General features: G+C 42.4%; 1 protein-coding gene across 1 annotated transcript in view; it reads right to left on the reverse strand.

Moving 5' to 3' along the window:
- Positions 1 to 23,022, reverse strand: part of PEX14 (peroxisomal biogenesis factor 14) — a 121,068-nt gene that overhangs the window by 24,340 nt on the left and 73,706 nt on the right. Inside the window, exon 4 of the mRNA XM_006914432.3 lies at positions 550 to 678. Within this exon, the coding sequence (XP_006914494.1) occupies positions 550 to 678 (129 nt within the window). The remainder of the gene's footprint in view (positions 1 to 549; positions 679 to 23,022) is intronic.

Genomic DNA, 23,022 nt, shown 5'->3' on the forward strand with positions numbered 1-23,022 from the left:
CTATCTGCGTGTCCAAGAGCAGATAAATTGCCATGTGGTGATTTGTTTCCACCATTGAATAGTGAGCTCCTTAAAGAAGGAAGGAAGGAAGGAAGGAAAAGGAAAGGGGGGCAGTCTAAATCTACTAATATTAACTTTAAAAATAAAGTTGAGAGGAAAGTTACTTCAGGGAGCAAACGTGAACGCACTTATGAATCAGATGTTTGTGTTCTTATTAGTGAAAAAGTAACATGCCAAAGCACTGGCAGAAGAAAATGGAAACTGAACCAATAATTGCTTTCAGATTCCTGCTTGTAACCAAACACAATGAAGTCGTTTATTCTGACCCCTTGTCTCTTCTTAAAGCTTTGTCACATACTTAGAAGTGTGTCTAGAAGAGGCTGTGGGTGTGTCACATTCTTTTGGAAAACCCCATGGGCTGGCAGGTGATGCTCCCAGTTTCTCCCCGTGTGCAGCATCCAGGGGCCCAGGAGACGGGAAGCTCTGCTCTTTGGCCAGAGTCCTCAATCCCAATCGAGGCGAAAGCAGGAGTCTGAGCAGGTGACTTACTGTATGGCTGAGAGACGAGGTGAGGGGGCTGGACAGGAACCACCTGCGTGGCCGGGCCCAAGGCCGATGGCTCGTCGGCAGCCATGCCCGACTGCTGGAAAGCCAAATCGATCTCTTCATCCGTCAGCCCTGGGAGAGGAGAGCACATAACGGCGGGTGAGTACCTTTTGCCACTGTCCGCGGCGGCTAGGAAATCTCCATCGAGAAAAGACCCCCGGAGCCACAGAACGCCTAGCATCCTGGAACTCTGCCTCCCCGATTTCGGATTCTCGGGAACCTCTCTCAGTTGCAATTTAACCTTAAGCGACAGAATATTAGCCTCAACACTGCTTCCAAATGTGGCTCATTCAATTTCCTTAATTTATCCTTGAGTTTATTGCTGCTTTTGAAGTCGCTCCGTACTGCAATTCTCCATTCTTCCCCCGAAAACAGATACCATCAACTGCAAATGTGGCTCATTTTAATCTGTAATGGTGTTAAAAAAAGAAGGGAAAAAACTAACAATAATGCATGAAAACAGACAGGGAAACAAAAAACTAATTATTGGGTGAGACGACTAATTAGTCTAGATCGTTTCCGAAGACGGGAATAATTTGCTTTATTTTATGACAAATGCAGAAATAAAAAGAAAAATCAGGACTGACTGTGATTAGTATGAATGGGATATAGAATGTAAAGAAGAAAATAAAACAAGAAAACAGATCAAAACAAGGCCAGGCCCAAACTTTCAGATGATTATTACTCTAGCCTATCATAGGCTGCCTATATCGCCTTTGGCTAGTTTTTCTTTCCTCTCCCTTTTTTTTTAAATCTTCCCGACACTTTAAACCATACTGCACATGGGACATCAGGAAATAGCAGGGCGCCATCTGCAGTGGCTACAACATGTGGAGAGGATTTGCCCACGGAGGAATGAAAGGCAACTGAAAATCCCATGAAGACATTTCCGGTGGGCACACAGCTGGAATACTTTCATCGAGTCTGAGGCAGCCGGGGGACGCTGGCTCTGTGGGGAGCAGACAGGGCACCGACCAACCCAAAGAACAGGAACGCAGTGTGGCACCCAGGTGTGAGCAGAACCTGCCTGCTGAGGCGGCTCGGGAAGCACTGCGGTGTGCTCTAGCCCCGAGGGTGGGAAAGGCAGCTGGGAGGTCACTGCCAGTCCACGAAAGACTGAAAGATGGCTCCGGCCAGCCCTGCTGTTCCGGGAATCCCAACGCCCAGTCCAGCCGCAATATGCAGCTTTTAAACCAGGGCCGAGAGCTTTTCCCCAGCTGGCCGGGTCTCCATTAGAGGCCCGCAGCATGGCGCATCTGCCCCTGGGGGTGGATGAAGCACCGGGAGGTTCTGAGGAGCAGCATCTTCCAGAGCCTGGTGCCTTTCTCGCTCTGGGCCGAGGGGCTGATGGACACAGCGCATTCACGCCCCACAGCAGAGCGCTGCGGGGCAGCACATCGCGTGGGAGCTGGCTGCAGCCGTCCCTCCAATATTCCATGCCCCACCGCAAGTGGTCAGGGGAGATCGCCTAGACGGTCCCGAACGGCCCCGAACCCCTTCCTCCTCTCCGCACTGGGCAGCTGAGATCAGGCCCCATTTAACAGTGCAGCCCCTCACCATTCCCGCCCTGCACGCAGTGCAGCTGGCCACTCACGCGGGCCAGGCCACACCTCGCAAGGTCTGAGGGCTGCTGGATTGGCCCCGAGCGTACCAGGCCCTCAACACATTGATGGGCAGATGGAAAGGCTGCCGGGGTGCAAAGGGGGGTCATTTACTGGCACTTGTTACCTTCCAAATACAAAGGCTAGACCTGAGTACACGGAGCCGGAGGGGAGACATCCCCGCTCCCAGATTCCCCAGCCTGCTGCAAAGGGGTTGCTTTACCATCTCACTTCCCAAGAACAGGGGCAGGGTAGACAGAAGAGCCAGGCCAAAACGGAGAACACGTTTCCCCTCGGGCGTGTGCCAGTCGCCCCTCCTAAACGGGAAGGGGAACCCCTTTCAGGGTGCTCGGAAGACACTGCTTTAACCAGCTCGCAATCAGCCATTAGAGGAGAGAGCGGCACACGCGCCGTCAGCACGGGCTGATGGTCACTGGTACACGACGGAATTTTATAAACCTGGTAGTTCGTGTGCCTTGTCAGCCGCTGGCTGCAAATGAGGATAATTTTCCCAAAAGGAGCATTCAGTTGCATTCTCATTTTCCCTTTTGGCTCTTTCAAATATAAACAAGTACGATAATGTTTAACGCTGGGGAAATATACAGTAAGTTACAGGCTGTGCTGCGGCCCGAGAGCCGGAGCCGGTTAAAGGGACAGGACTCCCTGCCCGAGCCTCTGCCCTCTGGCCCGAGCTTTTATGAAGCCTATTTTCCTAATAAAACATGTTCCTTGCATTATTGCAGCTGAGCCCACTAGTGAGGCTGCGGTTTAAAGGGCATCAGCACATCCTTCCAAGCTCTTGTTTTTCAGAGACCTTATCGTTTGATGCTCTAAATTTACACTGGCTGGAATTCTGATATCCCTTGTTCTCCGGAGAGCCAGGATTTTGATTCAGTTACATAAAGTGAATCATTTTTCTTCTCTTAAAAAAATAAGCATTTTAATGATCTCACTGAATAATATAATTTCAGAGCTGGACTGTTGTTCCAGCCACTGCCTTCATTTAACAGATAAAAAAAGCTGAGGCCCAAGGAGGGCACAAAATCTGCCTCAAATCATACAGTCAGGGCATGGTACCACCGGATGACAACCCAAGGCCCTCCATCTCCAGCCTGGTGACTTCCCGCGACAGCACAGTTAACAAAAACATCAAAAGGCAGACAGCAAAATTGTCTTACGTCTTCGATCTTGTGAAAGAGGTTTAGCTAAGGGCTAAACTGTCTTCTCTCGTCCCCACATGGCACCAAACACAAGTAAGAGCCCAGGAATACAGTTTTGGGGCTGTGTCAAAGCAAAACAGAAACGCAACGCCTGGGTCCTACCTGCAAATGACACCTGTACTTTTTCGACATGACCAGAGTGACAAGGGTAGAGTGACCTCATCTCATTCTAATATTCAACCTCCAAAGAAATCCAAAGGCCTCTCGCAGATTGGTGCCTACGCTTTCCTGGTGTCCTCGTCCTCTGAGTGTCCCCAACTTAGGATTCCACAGACCCGGCTCAGGATTCTACAGGTCACTCAGGTGACTCATCTGGGACTTTTGGAGACTGGGGGGTGGGGTCCATCTCTTCAGCCCCAGGAGCTGAAAGGCCCTTGCCTTTAGGGAAGAGGTGCTGCCCCAGGACCCAAGACAGCCAGGTGCCTACCCGCCCCGCTGACAGACACACTGGAGAGCTCAGACGAGACCTTGCAGAATCCAAAAGGTTAAACGGAATAATAAAGGGAACTGCCAATTGTAAGTGAATTATATTTGGCTCTGAAAGCTGAGGCACAGGCTATATTATAAAAGGCATCTCTTCGCGTTGTTTACCATCACCCTGACTAATGCAGACCTTTTTTTTTTTGTTTTAAATAATCTCATGCAAATTAGACACACACACTTCCTTCCAGTTGATTGCTATCTGCAAGGAATAATCTAACCGCAGAGGGACTGAGCAAGGGCTGAGCAGAGATGGGAGCAAAGGGTGTCGCCGTCCTGTGGCAGGCAAAACTCCTCTCTCCCCTACCTGTCTTCCTTCAGCTGCTGCCTTTGGGAGAATGAGCCAGTTTTAATAAAGCCTAAATTCTTCTTTCAGTTGGGGTGTCAACTGCAGTATCTGACATCACCAGCACTGTGCATTTCGAGGCTGTTTGAGTCAACTCGCCGCTGCCGCTTGATGGTTTCAAGGGCCATCAGCCCCCTCCCCCTCACCTCCCGCCGTGACACTGACAATTAAAATATATTACTGGTAAAGAGCAAAACTCAAAGTCCTGCTCACTTACTCCGCCCACTCACTAGCTTTAGTCAAGAGGAGAAGGGACAGGGGACTTGGTGAGCAGGAGGAGCCGGATGCCTGGCTCTGAGAGGCAGCGTGTCATTTCGCCTTTAAGGCCACGGCTGCCTGATTTGCAAAACTGAGAGCTCTCAATTCAGACCCAAGTGTGCAAATGAAGCCCTAGCCCTGGAATCAGCATGGACCTTCTGGCCTCTCATTCAGGGCACTGTGTGCCCTCCAAACCCGACTCCCCTTATAGGCAGTCAGACTCCCTTACAGGGAGGCAGCCATCGCCGCCTGCAGAAGTCCCCAGAGACTTCTTTCCAACACTTTCTCCAGGGTAGGGGTCTTGAAAAGAGCCGACAAGTGAGCTACATTCTGTTGACCACTGAACAGAATGGCCTCAGGGCTGCCACACCCATTTATTTTTATCCCTTAGAAGATACACAGATTTGTTTTCTTTTTCTAAAGGCTTCCGTTAAAATGCAAACAAACCCAAACCCTTGGACTTTTGTGAGCTGCAGCCTCTGGGGTGTGAGAAGGGTGCCGCAGGGCCCTTTGCCACAGGTCAGACAAAACCTGGCGTGGGGAAGGGCCAACTTTTCCCTGCGGGACCGGCTGGGCCGGGGCTTCTCAGAACAAGTAACCCCAACGCCGTCCCCAGGGACCGCCCAGCACTGCCATAGGCCTGGCTCTGTGCAGGTGAAGCAGAGAGCGGTGTTTGCCTCTTTCAGGGCAAACCAGCACCAGGACGGCAGGCTTAGGAATAGTCTGGAAATGAGCAAGGTAATGAACGCCCGACAGCACCTTCCAGGTTTATAATGAAAACGTGCAGCCGGACAGGGACTAAGGACCAGGGCCGGAGGGCTGGTGGCAAAGGGCGGCGGTTCCGGGCTGGCCACCCTGGCCATCTTCCTCCCCACCAGAGACTCACGGAGACTGAGCAGGGTCACCTCTCTCAGAACCCAACCGGCTATCTACCCGTGCACACTCTGGAAGGAGATGAGGCAGAGGAGACAGCTGGCTAAAAATATTCCCCAAATTAAAAGAAAAACCAACTCTCTCCTAGGAAAGGTTAGGGGAGGGGAAAGGGAAAAAAGTATTTTTTTATTTTATTTTATTAACATTTTGTTGGAACAGTAGAGTACAATAAGGACTCTCAGCGCCTCTAAAAGTCGTTGGATGACCTGTAGACCCCTATTTCCCAGTGCCTTGTATAAAATTGAATTTTTTAAACATAAATTACACGTAATGACGACACTGTAAAAACTAACAGTAATGGAAAGCTGTGCTGTATTTCATTAGCCTGTATTATTCCGTGCCACCTGATCCAGCCGGGCCTTGTTTATGAGTTAGTGTGTTAGCAGATGCCGATGGAAGCATTTGCTTCGACCTTGCTCTTCTCATTGGGGCATGAAATTACGACGGCAGCACCTTGATATTACAGCCATAAATACAGTAAACTGCAAATTTAAGCCAACGGCTCCTATTGTCTCTGAACATAAAGCTGATCGGTATTTATTTAAAAGGAGAACAAAAAAAATATTATATATCACCTTGTTTATGGGGCCTCCCCCACCCACTTTCTAATCTCCTCCCCTGGCCCCCCAACCTGTCTAATTCACTTGGTTAAAATATTAAGTAAATAAGCCAAATGCTCTCTTCTCCACTGATGAACTGTTCCCAGGCAGCGAAAACAGTTTTTGAGAAAACTAGTTCCAAGTATTGTTAGCCTGAATGAAAGAGTTTTTACAAGTAAGAACTGATCTGAGGATGGAGCTGGTTTTCACCAGCCTGACACTGACATGTAAATTCGAGAACGAGACACGAGACTCTCCCTTCTCCTAAAGGAGGAAAGTTCGAACGCCAGGAGACAGAGTTGCTGGGGATGCCCTGAAACTGAACGCCCTCTCGGTACCCTTCCAAAATTCGTTAGGTAGAAACGCTATTTCAAAAAGCAGCAAAACACTGCCTCCTGCCACCTAAGGAAAGAAAAATCTCTCACCAAGAATATAATTCTCGTCTCAACACAGGCAGCCGGGGACCTCTCATTAAAACTCGCACCGATCCCCTCCTTATCCCAGTGAACCATAAAGACAATATATCCTTTAAATGCATTAAATGTGCAAGAAAAATAAACACAAAGACAAAAGGACACTAGCTATCACCCGGCCACGTCTCCTGGTATAAATCACCAAGTAAAAAGCCAGTGCGGAACGCACTGCACAGCTAGCTTAGGCGGAGGGCGCCGGCAGGCACATGTCTCGCTGTAAGCGAAAGAGGGCGGGTCTGCCCTCCCGAAGAAGTCGGTGGGCAAGACCTCTGCCTCCCAGAGAACCGAAGGGAGATGTGAAACCTCCCTTCCAGGGCCGAGTCTGGAGCTTCCGAAGGGTTAGTGGTGGAGATGGCAGAATGTCAGTCAGCAGGCAGGCTCTGCGGAGTGAAGCCCGCCGCCGGGCCATTGTGGCAGTAAATGAAATGCAAGTTTAATCTCAAATCGCACAGGCTGGGGTCACAGGATCCCGGGCCCCGTGATATCAACGACGCGGCCGACTCGACCAAGATCAAAACTTTTTGTGCATTTACTTCTGACACGTCATCCCACAAGGCAGGCGCGCTCCCCTGCAGCCCTCGGCTATTTCAGCCACACCAGTCACTGAGCTTAGCTCCTTCCGCATAAGGAGGAAACTTCCCTGTAAAATTTATGGGGCCTCTCTGGGGAGTAGTATAACTGGAGAACAAGACAGAAGTGAGCGGCCCCTCCGTGTAACACAAATTGAGATCTCTCGTACGAAAGACTGGGAGGGTTTCCAATCAGCATCCATGATGTCTATTTTTAGATCTATAATCTAAAGGGTTTTTTTTTCTTTTAATCTTTCTGCTAAATTAAAAACAAAAATAAAGAGGAGTGATTTTGATATCTGATCACCAATTCCAAAGGATTAATAGCATAATGAATATCGTTGCCGGCTGTCACGGGCAGCGGTGTGAAATCAGGCAGGACTCTGTCAACAGGCGGAGGAGTCAGCCCTGCACTGAACAAGTCCTAGGGAAGGAACTGTGACAATCAGGAATCACTGCCTCCTGAATGCCAAAGGCCAGGTCAGCCAGAGGTGTGTTTGCGCATGTGTGGAAAAGCCAAATTAATAAACATTTTCAACTATACTCGAATCTTGCTCCTGTTTTGGAAGAGGCAGTAAAGTTTGCTTAAAAAAAAAAAAATTCTCCTTTGACAACCAACCAAAGAAATTCAGATCTGGAGAGCTCATCTGGTCTATTCCGTTCTCTTTCCTCTTCCTTCGGTTTTACAGACCCCAGTGAGGGGCGGTGACTGTCCCAAAGCCCTGGAGGCAGAACTGGATTCCCAACCCGGTGCTCTTTTTACTGGCCGGGGCCAAGCACAGGCAGCCTGCGTGCCTGCTCCCCTGTGCTCTGACACAGCACATCTTAAATAAGCAAAGGCTTAGACTCAGCCACCTCAAAAAAAGAAGAGAAACAAAAAGAATATGTGGAGCATAGGGGAAACTAGGCAAAGGGTACATGGAACCTCTATGATAGATAGACAGACAGACAGACAGACAGGTGTACACATACATACAAACACATCTATGTAGTTGTGTGTCCATGCACATAATAGAGATAAGAAATGAGTACCACTGCTTATAGAGGAAGAGGAGCTGGTAGCTGGGGGTAGAGACTGAAGGCTGATTTTTTTTCATTGTATATTCTTATAAACTGTGTTCCATGGGAATATATTCCTGACTCGAAAGAATAAATTATTTTTAAAGAAAAAAACACTTGGAGGGGAAAAAAAGAATCCTTAAACAAAATCACTTAGAATGGTTATCCCCATTTTCTGGAAGAGAAAAACCAAGACAGAAAAAAAGGCACAGAAGTGTGCCCAGGAGCTGGGATTAGAATGACAGACACCATTTCTGATTTCTTCCTTAACCCGTTGTGGCTGTAACCACAGCAGCCAAGTACAAGGTGGTTTTTTTTTAATGTGTTTTTAAAAGGCAGGCATCTGTTCTATTTTGACACATCCTGGCTGCCCAAATGTTTCTTTTGAGCTCTAAATATTTGCTTCGCAATGGAAATGTTTCCATCACTGCAACAAAACAAACATTTGCTTTGGGATCGCGGGGATAACCATACGCTGCCGTTGCGCTGTTTCCTATGTCACTCGAAACAGTCTGATTTATGAAACAACTGTACTGAAGGACACAAATCAAGTGGAGATTTTTGTTCCTTAGGAAAACCCTGTCAGAAATAGTTCAGTGCACCGAAGCACACTCTTCAGTTAGCCGAATGTTACAAATGATCCATGTTTGTTGGGGTTTGCTTTTCATCTTGAATCTTAAAAATGTGATCAGGGGCCTTATTATTTTGGCATTCGTCTTACTTCCTAAAGTTTTAAATTACCATGCAACTGTCAGATTTAAGTACTCATATCAATCTGATAGTAAGACATTAAAACATGCTATGTTCTAATAGGTCGATACATAAATTATTTTGCCACCACCTATTTGTGTAGCTCAAATGAATCTGGTATTGGCTGCTACTGTCAACCTTATTAGTGGAGAGGCACATACTTTGTACTCAACAGATCCATCCATATTTGAGTGCTTATTTTGCTAGGCAACATGAGAGCCGAGACCTCATGTTCCCAGCCTGTGAAATGGCAACCTCCCTAAGACCTCTGCCCCCCAATTTCTTATGCTGGATGAGTGTTTTGCTTATTTTCTACATATAACACATGTAATATTATATGATATATAAACATGATTTATAATATGTAGATACCTCTATTGATAATAAAAACAGCACATGACAACTGCAGAAAACATGAAAAATAAAGAAAAGCATAGAAGATTTTTGAAATTTCATATTTCCACTCTCCATCCAGAAATAACAGCCACAACTTATTACAGTGTCAAAGAATGTTTCAGGAGCTTTTTACATTTTTAACTCTCTGAATCCCAGCAGTAATCCTGCACAGGGGCCCTAAGGCACACAACGTCACTGTGTTTGTGGCACCTGTGGAACCGTGCAGTGCCAAACCCATGTGGGCACAGGTGGCAGTGGTGTCCCCACGAAACAGGTGCTTCATTCTCCCCACCTGACAGAAGAGGAAGCAGCCTCTCTACGATTCCAGTGCCTGTGGGTGGGAAGCAGGGCACGAGACCGGTCAGGCAGGCTTCTGAGCCAGGCTCTCCCCACGACGCCATGACATGAGAGAATATTCCAGATCTTCATTCAACTTGAAAGGGACTCCTAAGATACCATTCAGATGTGTTGGTAAAGTTATTAAGACTCAATTTTTCTCACATTAAAAATGACTTTTTTACTCAAAGCTGCCAAGGGTTCTGTGGAAGTGAAAACTGAGAAACTTCTTGAAGACAATTCGGAACTCTTCATCTCAAGAGTATTTAAAAATGTTCATACCCTTTGACAATAATTTTACTTCTAAGAAATAATAAAACAATGTAGTATAACGTACAAAGATGGTCCATCACTATATTTTTAATAATAGCAAAAATTTCAACAATGCAAATGTCCAAAGAGGAATGATTAGGCAAGTTATGACATATTTCGATAATGTAATAATATTCAAACGTTCGCATTCATATGAACAATTTCTGATGACACAGTAAAAGGCTTTTGATACATTAAGACATAAAAAGCAGATGCTATAGTCACAGCATGATCTCAATTACATTTTTTAAAAGAACAAAAGGAAGCAGTAGGGTTGCATCATTTTAACTTAATCTGAATTCATCGTACAATGTTCAGAAGGAAAGAGAAGGGAAATGAGACTGTAAACAGTGGGGAGGGCCCACCGTTTCATCCATCCCGGGAGGGTGGTGTCTTCAGTGAGCTAGAGAGGGGAGGCTTGAATTTACTATCTGCTCGCCGACTCAGCCCCGCACACACCCTCAGTCTGAGCACCCTCGTCACAGGGCATTTTCCCCCGAACGTCTTGGCACCAGTCCACAGAGCAAACCATATCATCTGCTGGTAAACCAAAGACCTGTTTCATCGTGAAGGAAAATGTGGCTGTACTGGACTTACTGAGAGGCAAAACGCCAGTCTCCTGCAGAATTCCTTTCTAAGGAGTTTTCAGCAATTATCTTAAAAATTAATATTTGATAGATATATTCTCATAGTACATTCTGTATCCTAAAGATACAAAAAGGTATATAGCAAAGTCTCCTCATTCCTGCCACCTGGTCACCCAGTTATATCTTCCAGAGGCAAGCACTGCTACTAGTTTCTCGTGTGGACCTTCTAGAAAAAGTCTATGAATGTACAAGTGCGCTCATATATTCACATCATAATATGTATTTTATATGTGTGTACGTATGTGTATATATATTTTCATACAAATAATAGCATGGTATGGTATAAACACTATTCTACGCCTTGCTATTTCTGATAAACCTTAGAGAGCATTCCATGTTAGCATCTACAGAGTTCCCTCGTGCTAGTCAATGGCCATAAGGTATTCCATTAAATGGACGTACCATAATTCATTTAACTTGTCCCCTACTGAACATTTACCATTACAGACACAGCCCCAGTACACACCCTGACACATGCCATTTGCGCACATGCAAGTATGTCCCTGGAAGCAGGCTCAGATGTGTGGTTTTAACTTCGATAGGTGTTGACAAACTGCCCCCTCAGAGCTGGTTTCCACTTACGGTCCCACCCATGTGCATGTGTCTGTTCCTGCAACCTCGCCTACGTGATGCTATGCTGCCATCAAGTTTTTTAACTGTCACTCTGAAAGGTAAAAAAAAAAAAAGGTCTCATTGTAGTTTTAAGTAAACTTTTGTTGGCATTCTATATACAGGGAGGCACGCGAATCCTAAGCGTATGGCTTAATGAACTGTCACACAGTGAAAACTTCCATATAACTACCAGCCAGATAAAAACACAGAAAAGCAGCCTCCAGGAGCACCCCTCGTGTCTCCTCCCAGGCTCCCCTTATCTTCCAACACCACGGCCGAGTCTGCTTATTTTCGCTCTTCACTTGGTGACACAGAGCGCATTCTGCCCCACAGGGCCTGTTTCGCTCGGCGCTGTTTGTGGGATTCACCCAGGCCGGCACGCGCGGCCACGGTTCACTCTCTTAACTGCCGCGCAGTGCTCTTAGCCAGGACGAGAATGGACCGCAACTCAGGTATTCGTTCCCAGTCCGGGACAGTCTATGAACAGTGGATGCCGCTATCAAAACCCTTACGTGTCAGGGAGCTGCTGGACCACCGCGGCATGCACATTTTCAGCTTTAACAGACGCTCCGATAGTTCCCGAAGTGCTATGCCCACTCGGCTCACACCAGGAGTAACGACGAGTCCCAGCTGTCCCCCATCCAACACCGAAGCTCTCAGTTTTTCAGTTTTAGCTATTCTGGTGGGTATGAAGTGACAGTCCATGCTTGCTGATTTTAACTTGCATTTCTCTGATAACTCATGAGGGTGAACATCTCATATACTCTGTGTTTCTTGGGTACAGTGTCATACCTACGTATGTGATATGTCATACTTTTCAAACTTTTTCAGTTACAGCTGACATACAATATCATGTCAGTTTCAGGTGTAGAACAGTGACCATCTTATGAAATGATCACCCTATATAATATTTATATCCATTTAAAAAAGGGTTAAGTTTGTTAACCGTGTTGTTGAATCTTGTTTTTCTGTACTACCAAATTATCGAGAAAAGTGTTTTAAAACTTTCCATTATGACAGGTTTGGCTGGTTCTCCTTTCAGTTCTGCCCATTTTTGCTTTATGTACATTGAAGCTATGTCACCAAGAATATACTTAGAAATGTGAAGCCTTCCTGGTGACTGACTACTCCGAAATTCCTTTATTTCTCACTCCACTTTTACGTCCATCTTGAGGTCAGTACCAGGCTTCTTTCGGTTAAAGTTTGCATGGTGTCTTTTTCCATCACTTTACTTTTAATCTTATGTCTTTTCATTAAAAGTGTGTTTGATGTCAGCAGCACTGAATTGGGTTTAGGTTTTTCATTTTCAATCTAATCTTGACAAACTGCTTCTAATGGAGCAGTCTATTTACAATTAATGTAAACACTGCAATTTTGGGGTTTATAGCTTTCATCTCACAATTTGTTTTCCTTTTGATCTCTTTAATGCCCTCTTTTCTCTCTCTTCTTGCTAACTTTTAAATTCAGTTTTTCCTCTCTATTAACTTGTAGTCAAGGTGGTTTCTGATGGATTTCTCCACTGTAAAGTTACTAACTTTCCTTTTGTAGTTATGAAATAGCTTGGAGGAGACACTTTGCTATTTCTCTTCAAACTTTCACCTGCTAATTTTAGCACCCATCAGTGATTCTGTCTGTGATGATAATTACTGTGGTGTTTGCCTAATGGGGGAATCTTCAATTTTTAAGAGTGAAAGGGACCCCGAGACTAAAATGTTTGAGAACCGATGCCCCGGATGTCACAGTACAACCTTGACGTACTACGGTTTTATGTACCCGATGAATCTTATCACTTTGCCAACGATTCTAGACTTAGAACACTTTCGGTCCGTCCCTGCACCCGGTTATGGTCATTTCAATTGCACGTGTATTTTAGACCCCACGAGAAAGACATTATTACTGTATAATACAGCCAAAATTCCTCTCCATGCCCTTCCTTTGCTCTTCGTCCCTTCCTGCATTTCTGTGTTTTCATGCAAAATCATTTTCTTTCTGCCCAAAGACTCCATTATTTCCTTCAGTGCGGGTGTGCGGGCAACAAATTCTGTTTTCTTTATCTGCAAGTGCCTGTATTGTCCTTCGTTTTAAAAAAGTGCTGCATTGTGAAATAATTTCAGACTTCCAGAAAAGGTGCAAGAATAGAACAAAGAATTCTCATATTCTTCAAATTCTCGTGTTCTTTAGATGTATCACCTTTTCTTTATTATTCCCTATCAATCTACTGATATATTTATTTTCCCTGAAGTGCCTGAGATCTAGGTTACAGACATGATGCCTCTTTCTCCCTAAATATTTCGGTATTCATTTCTTGATGTGGGGAGGGGCAGTTCTTGCTCGTACATAATCACAGTGCAAGTATCAAAATCAAGAAGTTAACATTGTTAAATTTCTATATGTAGCTCTGACTTCTCTTCTGACCTCAATTCACATTAAATCCACCTGCCTGCCTTATACCCCTGCTTGGATGTCTAACTTAGGAGTCCCCAACCCCGGGCTGTAGACCAGTACTGGTCCATGGCCTGTTAGGAACCGGGCCGCACAGCAGGAGGTGAGTGGCGAGTGAGCGAGCAAAGCTTCACCTGTATTTGCAGCCGCTCCCCAGCACTAGCATCACCGCCTCAGCTCAGCCTCAGATCACTGGGCATTAGATGCTCATAGGAGCACTGGTCCCTAGTGCCAGAAAGGTTGGGGACCGCTGACACAAATCTCAAACTTAGTATATCTAACACTGAGCTCCCAATCTTGCCCCATCAATCTGCTCCATGCATGCCTAGTTAGCAGCAAGTCCATCCCTCCAGTCTCTTTCAGACTCCAGATCCAACGAATCAGGATATTCTGTTGGATGTTCTTTGAAACAACATTCAGGGGTCCGGAGAGTGCATCCCTCCACTTGGCTGGTCCCCCGGCTCCCACACCTGCTCTCCACTCATCTGCTATTAAGGCAGCAGCCAGGGGGATGCTACTAAAGCTCAAGTCAGATCACACCACTCCCCTGCTTAAAACCCCGATGGTCCCCACCTTACCAAAAGTAAAGGCAGAGCCCGCACATGGGTCGATACCGCCCTGTACTGCCTCACTGCCTGCCACGCTGTGAGCTCGCCTCTCACGTCGCTCCACCTCGACTACGCACTGGCCTCCTCCGCTCCTAGAACGGGCCAGGCGGGCTCCCTCCTCGGGCTTCCGCATGGGAGGTTCCCTTTTCCCAGAACTCTTTCTCCCCAGAAATCTGCCTGGCTCGCTTCCTCATTTTCTTCAAGTTTCTGCTCAAATGTCACCTTAGTGGGGCCTTTCCAGACCATTCTACTTAAAACTGCAACCTTCCAAGAACTCTTTAGTGCCCTTACTCCACACTGCCACTGTTTACATTTTATTCCGCTTACTGCTGTCTCCCTGTCTCCCCTCCATTAGAGGGTAAGCTCCATGAAGGCAGGGATGTGGGGCTATTTTACCCACTGCTGTTATTCCCAGCACCCAGAACAGTGCTTAGGTTCTACTGGCACCTGCTAGGTGTTCAGCAAAAATGTGTAGAAAAAAATAAAACGGAAACCCAAAATGCAAAAACAGGTCAAAGTAATGCTCCTCAGGTTTTGGGAGAGCCAGCTGGAGCATGGAGAAAACCCAGAGTCCCACCTGCTTGTCCCCGCTGTGCCCTGTAACAGCTCTTTAAAATCTCCAAGGAGCCCCAGAGGTAAGGGTACATGCTGTTAGCACGTGTTCCCCCCAGTCTGCTCCTCAGCCCCACACGTCCTCCGCTCCCCAGGCTTCTGCCCCGATGCTCTGTCCACCGCGGCAGCTTGCCCCCAGCCACACCCAGACCCCTCAGCTGTTCTGGGGCACCCACTCCACCAGCACGCTCTCTGATCGCCCGCCAGAAGCACTTTTCTACAGTGATTGCTACCTACATAAATACTCCTCTGGTTGTCAGATTGCTTTGTAACTTTTCTTTTGTCTGTATAGTTTCCGAAGGATTAATTAATTCAATTCATTCATTCATATTATGGTGACATTGGTTAACGAAATCCAGTAAGTTTCAAGTGTACAATTCGACAGTATCAAAGGATTTTAATATCACTGAACCTTACTGTCTGTCTTATTCACTGCTATATCTCCCTAACCTAAAACACTGATCAACTTGTAATGGGCGTTCACTGAATATTTGTTCATTTAACATTATTTCTGAAGTTCCATCCCATGCAATAAGGCAGGAAATAAAATTAAAATATCTAAGAACTGACAAGTCACAAAATAATTTTTATAAACAATATCACTACATATTTGGAAAAATCAATTTAATGATAAAATTAAGGAGGTGGCTAGATATATAGAGATATATAGATATATAGATTTTTTTAAATTTAGTAGCATTCCTATCTACCAGAAATAATTTTTAAAAAAGAAATTCATAGTAACCTCAAGAAATATACATTTAGTATGTGAGAGCTATATAAAGAAAACCTCACAAAGAGAAATAAAAGGTATTGAAATAAATGGAAGATGTTCTTCAAATTAATTTGAAAGGTTTGACACAATTCCAATAAAAACCCCAATTATTTTCTCAAACGTTCCTAAAACTTATCTTGCATAAGCATATAAGAATGCACAAGTAAGAATAATAATGAATGTTTGGTAGTTCATTCTGTCCCCCCTACTAGATACTCAGATATACTTCTACGTATTTTTTTTTAACCGGTTCCTCTACGGCTTCTATACATATACACATTCTTATTGGATTCAACTTTAGATTAGTATTATACCATTTTACATATTAAGAATCTTAATGTCCACATATTAGATTGCCACATAATATGACAAATAAATAATTATAAGTAACGATACATTTCATTGAGAAGCAGTAATTTCACTTACACCCCCTTCTGCCCTTTGTGCTATTGCTCTAATATTCACCATATACATACGTATGTGTTATAAAGCCAACAACAGCTTGTTATTATTGCTTTAGACAACTGACTTTTACGGAACTTAAGAATATTTTTAAAGTATTTTATGTTTACCCACATATTTAACATTCTTGTGCTCTTTATTCCTTTGGGGATTCAAATTTCTATCTCATTATTTTCTCTTCAGTATGAAAATCTTCCATTGGTATTGATTACAATGCATGTCTGCTGGTGATAACCTCCCTGAGCTTTTATCTAAAACTATCTTTATTTCCTCTTCATGTTTGAATATTTTCACTGTGTATAAAATTCTAGGCTGACAGTTCTTCCAGCATTCTGAAGATATCATCCCACTGCACTGTCTAGTGGGCTGCATGGCTGCAGACTGTAAGTCAGCCATCATTCTCATCACCGTTCCCTTTGTATCTTCAGTATCTAGCAGTTTCACTATGATATATCTAGATGTAACTTTCTTTGTATTTAATTTATCCTGCTTGGGGTTGGCCATGCTTCCTGAGTTTTGTGTGTGTGTTTGTGTGTGTGTGTGTGTGTGTGTGTGTCAATCAAAACTGGGAAACTCTCGGCAAACCTTTCATTGAACATTTTTTTCTGCCTCATTCTTCTCAACTTTTGGAACCCCAATTACCCTTATGTTAGGCAACATGATTTTGTGTCACGGGTCATTGGGGCTCTGGCTCTAATTTTTCAATCCCTTTTTCTACTATGTACTTTATAGTTTGGATGATTTCTAACAATCTGTCTTCAAGATCACTAATGCTTTCTTCTCTCGTGTCCAATCTGGTATTAATCCCAATCCAGTGAAATTTCAGTAAAAACAGGTTTTATGTTTGTCAGTTCTAAGATTTTCACTTGGTTCCTTTTTACAACTTCCATCTCTCTATTGCAACTCTCTACCTTTTTACCCCTTCATCTATTCTTTCCACATGCGTCCTTTGAACATAATTTTTCATAGTAAAAGTGTTTTTTTCTCTGTTAGTCTATTTCTATTGACTGACTCCCGGCAAAAGTCACAGGTTCCTCTTTCTTCATCTTCACCTGTCTAGTAAGTTTTGATTTTACATAAGATATTGCGGCTGATAGGCTGTAGAGGCTTTGGATTGTTTTCTCCTTCTGAAGAAGTGAGTTTTGTTCCAGTAGGCAGTTAAATTACTAGCAGATCACCTTGATCTGAGGCAGGCTCACTTAGTTTCTTCCTTCCTTCCTTCCTTTCTTTCTTTCCTTTCTTTTCCTTCCCTCCCTGCCTTTCTTTCTCTTTTTGTGCTTAGTCCTGGGAAAAATACCACAATCCTAGGATGTAGTGTTTGCTTCTAAAGGGTGGTCCTTCTGAGGTTTCAAAGGAAAGCCCAAAGTGTTTACCAAGCCCCTCTAAGCTGGTAAGACTCAAACTCTAAATTCTGCCTTTCCTATAGCAGGTAGCTGCTGAAATCTCTGCTGGAATATGTGGCACCTGCCCTGTGCATGGGCAGTTCAGGAGTTAGCATAGAATTTGAGGGGTGTTTATATGCAGAGTCTGGGGGTACCCCCACCCCCTTCAAGGTTCTCTTCTTCCTGGAATATACATCCTCAAGTCTCAGCCACTCCCCAATTCCTCAAATCAATACGATGGCAGCTTTCTACTTGAGTTCTATTTACTAGAAGATGATGGACTGGGGAATGTCTCAAGGAAAAGGCCATATACAGCCGACTCTTACCCAGAGTAGCTCCTTCTCTCAAGAATCAAATCTACTCTGATTTCTGCTTCTGGTTGCTCTCCTGTGCCTTCAAACGATGTTTCTAAAATATTTTGTCCAGAATTTATATTTGTTATTTGTGGGAATGTTTTTCTGATACAAGTTACTCAGTCTTTAGTAAAAGCCATAACTCGGAATGTTTTTAAAAAGAGAAGAATGATGAAGTGAGCCTTGTTCTTGTACATATTGAAACTGACAATAAAGATACAGCAATTGAAACACTGTGGCACTTCTGTAAGTGTATATGTCACGAACAAGAGTCCTTGTTATATACTGAAATTTAATAAATAAAGGAAGTATAACAAACAAATGGGGAAAAATGACTTATCTATTTGAAGGACAGTTTTGGAAAAAGTGCTGTTTGAAAGGAGTTTCGCTTCATTATCACTTCATTGATTTCAGAATTAAAGAGTTAAATATAAAAACGTAAATCATAAAAACAAATAAAACGTGGGTGAATATCACTGGTTCAGTGTTTGTAGACAAACTATTGAACCCCTCTCCCTTGTTTTTTCTTCAAAAAGAAGATAACAAAAAATACCTACCTCATAGGGTTTTTGTGGTTTAAATACGGCACTTAGCTTACTGCCTGACACATAATCAGCCCTCAATAAATGTTAGCTGTTGCTGTTGTTGCTACTGTAATTATTATTATTTAATAATTATGGGGAAGGAATTGCTTTCATAAAAATGACAGAGAAAATACCAGAAGATTGACAGATTTGATGATGGAAAATAATCACTTTTACATATTAAAAACATAAAAGGCAAGGAACAATGGTGAAAATGTTTGCAAACACGACCAAGAATTAATATTCTTAACATGTAAAGGGCATTTAAAGATCAATAAGTAAAGCACTAACATCCCAATAGAAAATAAAAAATTAAACAAACATTTCTAAGAATAAACATTTTTAAAGTTCGACTGTGATATTAATCAAACGAATGCAAATTAAAACAATCTGAGAAAAGTGGTCCTGTTGCTCTTTGGTTGGTTTAGTGACCAGACACAGTTAATGTACTGAGACAGTTAGGTACTCTCGACCCCTGGGGAAGGACCTGAAATGACTACTCGGAAAACTACTGTTTTATATCCAGAGTCTTAAGAAGCTCATACTCTGTGATTCAACACTTCCTCATTTTAGGACTCTATTTTGAGAGAATACCAGACAGTGCTATTAGCCTTTTTTTCCCCCCTAATTCCTATATATAAAAAAAAAAAAGAAAATAAATTAAGTACTCATTTCAAGAAGCTGAAACAACTTCAGAAAAATCTAAATGAAGTAGATGAAAAGAATTTTGTAGAAGAGTGTTTTAAATTTTCCAAGCGGCCAAATTTTTCTTGCAGGGATTCTTACTGTGAATTTTAGTTTTATTGCCTTACGGAGATTTTGATTTCTGCCTCTTGGACTATTTCTTCCTTTGTGGCCAATTTACATAACTTTTTATAAATGCACCATGAGTACTGAAAAATTGAATATTCTCTGCTTTATGTGCATAAAAGTCTATATATATTATATATCAAACAAGTTTACTGTGTTATCCAATCATTTCATTATTTATTTTTGCCTGCTGATTTATTAAATTCTGAAGCATGTTAATATCTTCAACTAAGTGGTTTTAAATTCTTGTATTTTTAATAGTCTTTGCTTTATATACTTTGACAAAACATTTGTAAGCACATAAAGTTTCATGATTATCGCCTTCTAGGTGAACTTTGTAATGGCATAAATTAACCGTTCTTTTAACATTTTCTAATCTGTCTAAAATGAACATTGCCAATTCTGTTTCTTTCAGTCTGTATTTGCGTGCTACATCTTGCCAAACTTCTATCAACTTTCCTACGTTGTTTTGTTTTAGATATACCTCCTGTAAACAGCATAAAACTGGCCTTTGCTTTTTCTCCGGGTTGTACTGAGTCTGGGATCTTTTAATAAGGTTTTTTTCTTAATTCTATAAATATTTATTGTGTTCACTATCTCTAGTTTTATAGATTTTTGTTTTCTTTCATGAGCATTGCTGACCTGATCATCTTTTCATACCTCTGAATGTGGTTTAAAAGTTCTAAATCCTATTCCTTCTAGTCTAATGAGGATGAGGCCTAATTTTTTTAATTGAGAGATAATATAGTCTTCAGTATACTGTTTGAAGAATTTGTACGTATGCATATTCTGCGCAACCACCACTCAGACCGAGATGCAGAACACAGCCCAGGACTCAGTAAGGCGGCCCTTCCCATCTACGCCCTCCTCCAGGTAACCGCTGCGACTCTGATCAGCAGTACTAGTTTTACCTGTTCTTGAACTTTATCTAAACGTATGTATTCTTTTATATTTGGCTTCTTTGACAGAATTCTTTAAGATTCATCCATGAGGCTGCATAGACCAGTCATTTACCACTTTTTTCTTTCCATGTAATACTCCATTGTGTGTCTACACCACAAAGTACTCATTCTTCTGTTGATGGACATTCTCCCCAGGTTTTCCCTACTTTAAATAAAACTGCTACAGACATTCTTGTACATATCTTTTCATTTCCTTTGGGTCTACACCTAGTAATGGGATTGCTGGGTGTCAAAACAAGCATGTATTTAACTTCAGTAGAAAATGCCAAACAGTTTTTCCAAAGTGGCTGCACTCCCATGAGCAATGTATGAGGGTTACAGCTGTTCCACATTTATGCCAACACTTGGTATTCTGGGCCTTTACTTTTAGCCATTCTGGTGGGTATTCAGTGGTGACCTGCTGTGGTTCTGAGCAATATCACCCTGAGGAGCAAGGATGTTGGGCATGTTTTTACGTGCTCATTAACCACTTGGAAATGTTCCATAATAAAATATCTGTTCAATCCTACGTGCGCTTTTTAAAATTAGGTTATTTGGCTTTTTCTTATTGTTCGTAGGAGTTCTTTATATATTCTAGACACGAGACCTCTGTCAGATACATATATTTCCTTCCAGTGTATGGCCTGTCCTTTCGCTTTCTTACCATTAGCTTTTCATGAACAGAAGTTTTCGGTCTTGATGCAGCTTTTTATTTTCCTTTTATGGCAGTGGGTTTTATGTTCAAACTAAGACATATTTTCCTACCCCAAGGTCATGAAGATATTATACTGTTTTTCTAGAAGCTTTATAGATTTATCTTTCTTGTTTATGTATGTCATGAGCTAAGGGTCAAAGCTGATTTTTTTCACGAGTATTTGATTACCCCAGTACTATTTTTCAGAGCAGTGGCACATTCTGTTAATTTATATATTTATCAACGTATAATCATAGAGAGCCTGCTGAGGTAGGCATTGTGCTGGAGTCAGAGGTAAATCAAAGAATAAGAAAGTCTTCATTTTTGCCTTCGTGGAATCTCATGAGTAGTGTCAACAAGTTGGGTCTGTCAGCCCTAAATTTCAGAAAATTCTTGATCTGAGAAAACAGCTGAATAAAATCTCTTTAACTTATGTCCAGTATCTAGCCACCTGACTGCACAAAATTTACTGAAAACTCCATGTTCTGCTTCGATTTTTCCAAATATCCCACAGATTGATGGTGGTTGAAAGAAGGAGCATGAAGAAACTCACTCCTTTTGATAGTTTTCTGATTATGAAAGCAATATTCAAAAATTGCAAACAACTGTTTTAACAGGGAAAAGCTGAAAGGAGCCAGATGAGAAAAATCACTTACAAGCCCAACGTCCAGAAGCAAATACTGTTAACATCTTGAACATCAACTGGAATCAAACCTTAGCCGGAGACTAAAGCTGCGTATATAGTGAAAGTTTTGTAGAGTCAAAATTGCTGTTGAAATTTTCTTTTGGGGAGACTTCCAGCTGGACATGGCAGCCTGAACACATAGCTCTGATTCTGATTTTAACTCACCCTACGTTAACCTGATAAAAAGGATTCATGCCCAGAGACCTTCTAATCAGTTTTTTAGGGCCTTTCTCTCAAATAATAAACAGCCAGGGATCACCAGACGTTTGAGGAAAATCTCAAAAATGAAAATCTCAAAAAAACTCAAAAAAGAAGAGGTAAAATTATTATTCCCTGATAGTACCTGAAAAACTGATGTATCTGGAAAACTAATATGAATTAACCGCTAAAGAAATTTTTATAAGCAATATAAGTATTTAGCCAGGTGTCTACATTCAAAATTAGTATATAAAATCACGCTTAAATTGAAAAACTGGATGGAAGACATAAGAACACATACCATTCAATATAGCAACAAAAGACAAAATATCAACACAAAAATTTTAAAATAAATGGGCAAAATCTATATACAAATACTAAGGGACACTAAAGAAAACAATAGAAAGGATTACCTTATTCTCATATAGTTAGTATCAATATCATAAAGATGTCATCTGTCTTAATCTATAGATTTAAAATGATTTCAATTTTTAGAATACCAACAGCATCTTTTTCTTTTCTAACTGAGCACGCTAACTTTGAAAATTATACAGAAAGTAATAAACAAAAAAAGCCAAGAAGATTCTGAAAATTGAAAAAAAAAAACAGTGAGAGAAGATGAACTCTAATAGACAATAAAACATGTGATAAGATAGTGTTGATACTAGCACACAGAGACAGACCAATCAAAGCAGATCCAAAGGAATCAAATGGAAACTCTATAATTGCAAAATGTTCTAATTGAAATTAAGAACTCAATAGTTTAAAAGCAAACTGGACGCAGCAGAGGAGAGTATTAGTAATTGGACATAGCAGAAGAGAGTATTAGTAAACCAGAAGATAAGTCCGTAAAAGAAAGAGGAGGAAAAGGATGCACAATCAGGGTAGAGCGTAAAAGACACATGGGAGATGGAAAATTGCTCTAACATAATTATAACTGGGGCCCAAGAAAGAGAAGCGAACGAGAGCAAGAGAGAAACGATACTTAAAGATATAATGGTCAATAATTTTATAAAACTAACAAAAGGCAATTAAGCCTTATCATAAAAGGCTCTACAAAACTCAAGCAGGATAACTACAAAGAAAATCACCTAAAGAAAGTCAGAGCAAAACTGCTTTTAAAAAAACTGAGAAAAAAAAAATCTTAAAAGCAGCCAGCGAAGAAAAAGATGCCATTACCATTAAAGGAGTAGTAACAGGACTGACAAATGACAATGGAAGTCAGAAAATAATGAAATAACATCTTTAAATTACTCAAAGAAAATAACTGCCAATCTCT

The sequence above is a fragment of the Pteropus alecto genome, unplaced genomic scaffold (genome assembly GCF_000325575.1).
Source record: "Pteropus alecto unplaced genomic scaffold, ASM32557v1 scaffold125, whole genome shotgun sequence".
Classification (NCBI taxonomy): domain Eukaryota; kingdom Metazoa; phylum Chordata; class Mammalia; order Chiroptera; family Pteropodidae; genus Pteropus; species Pteropus alecto.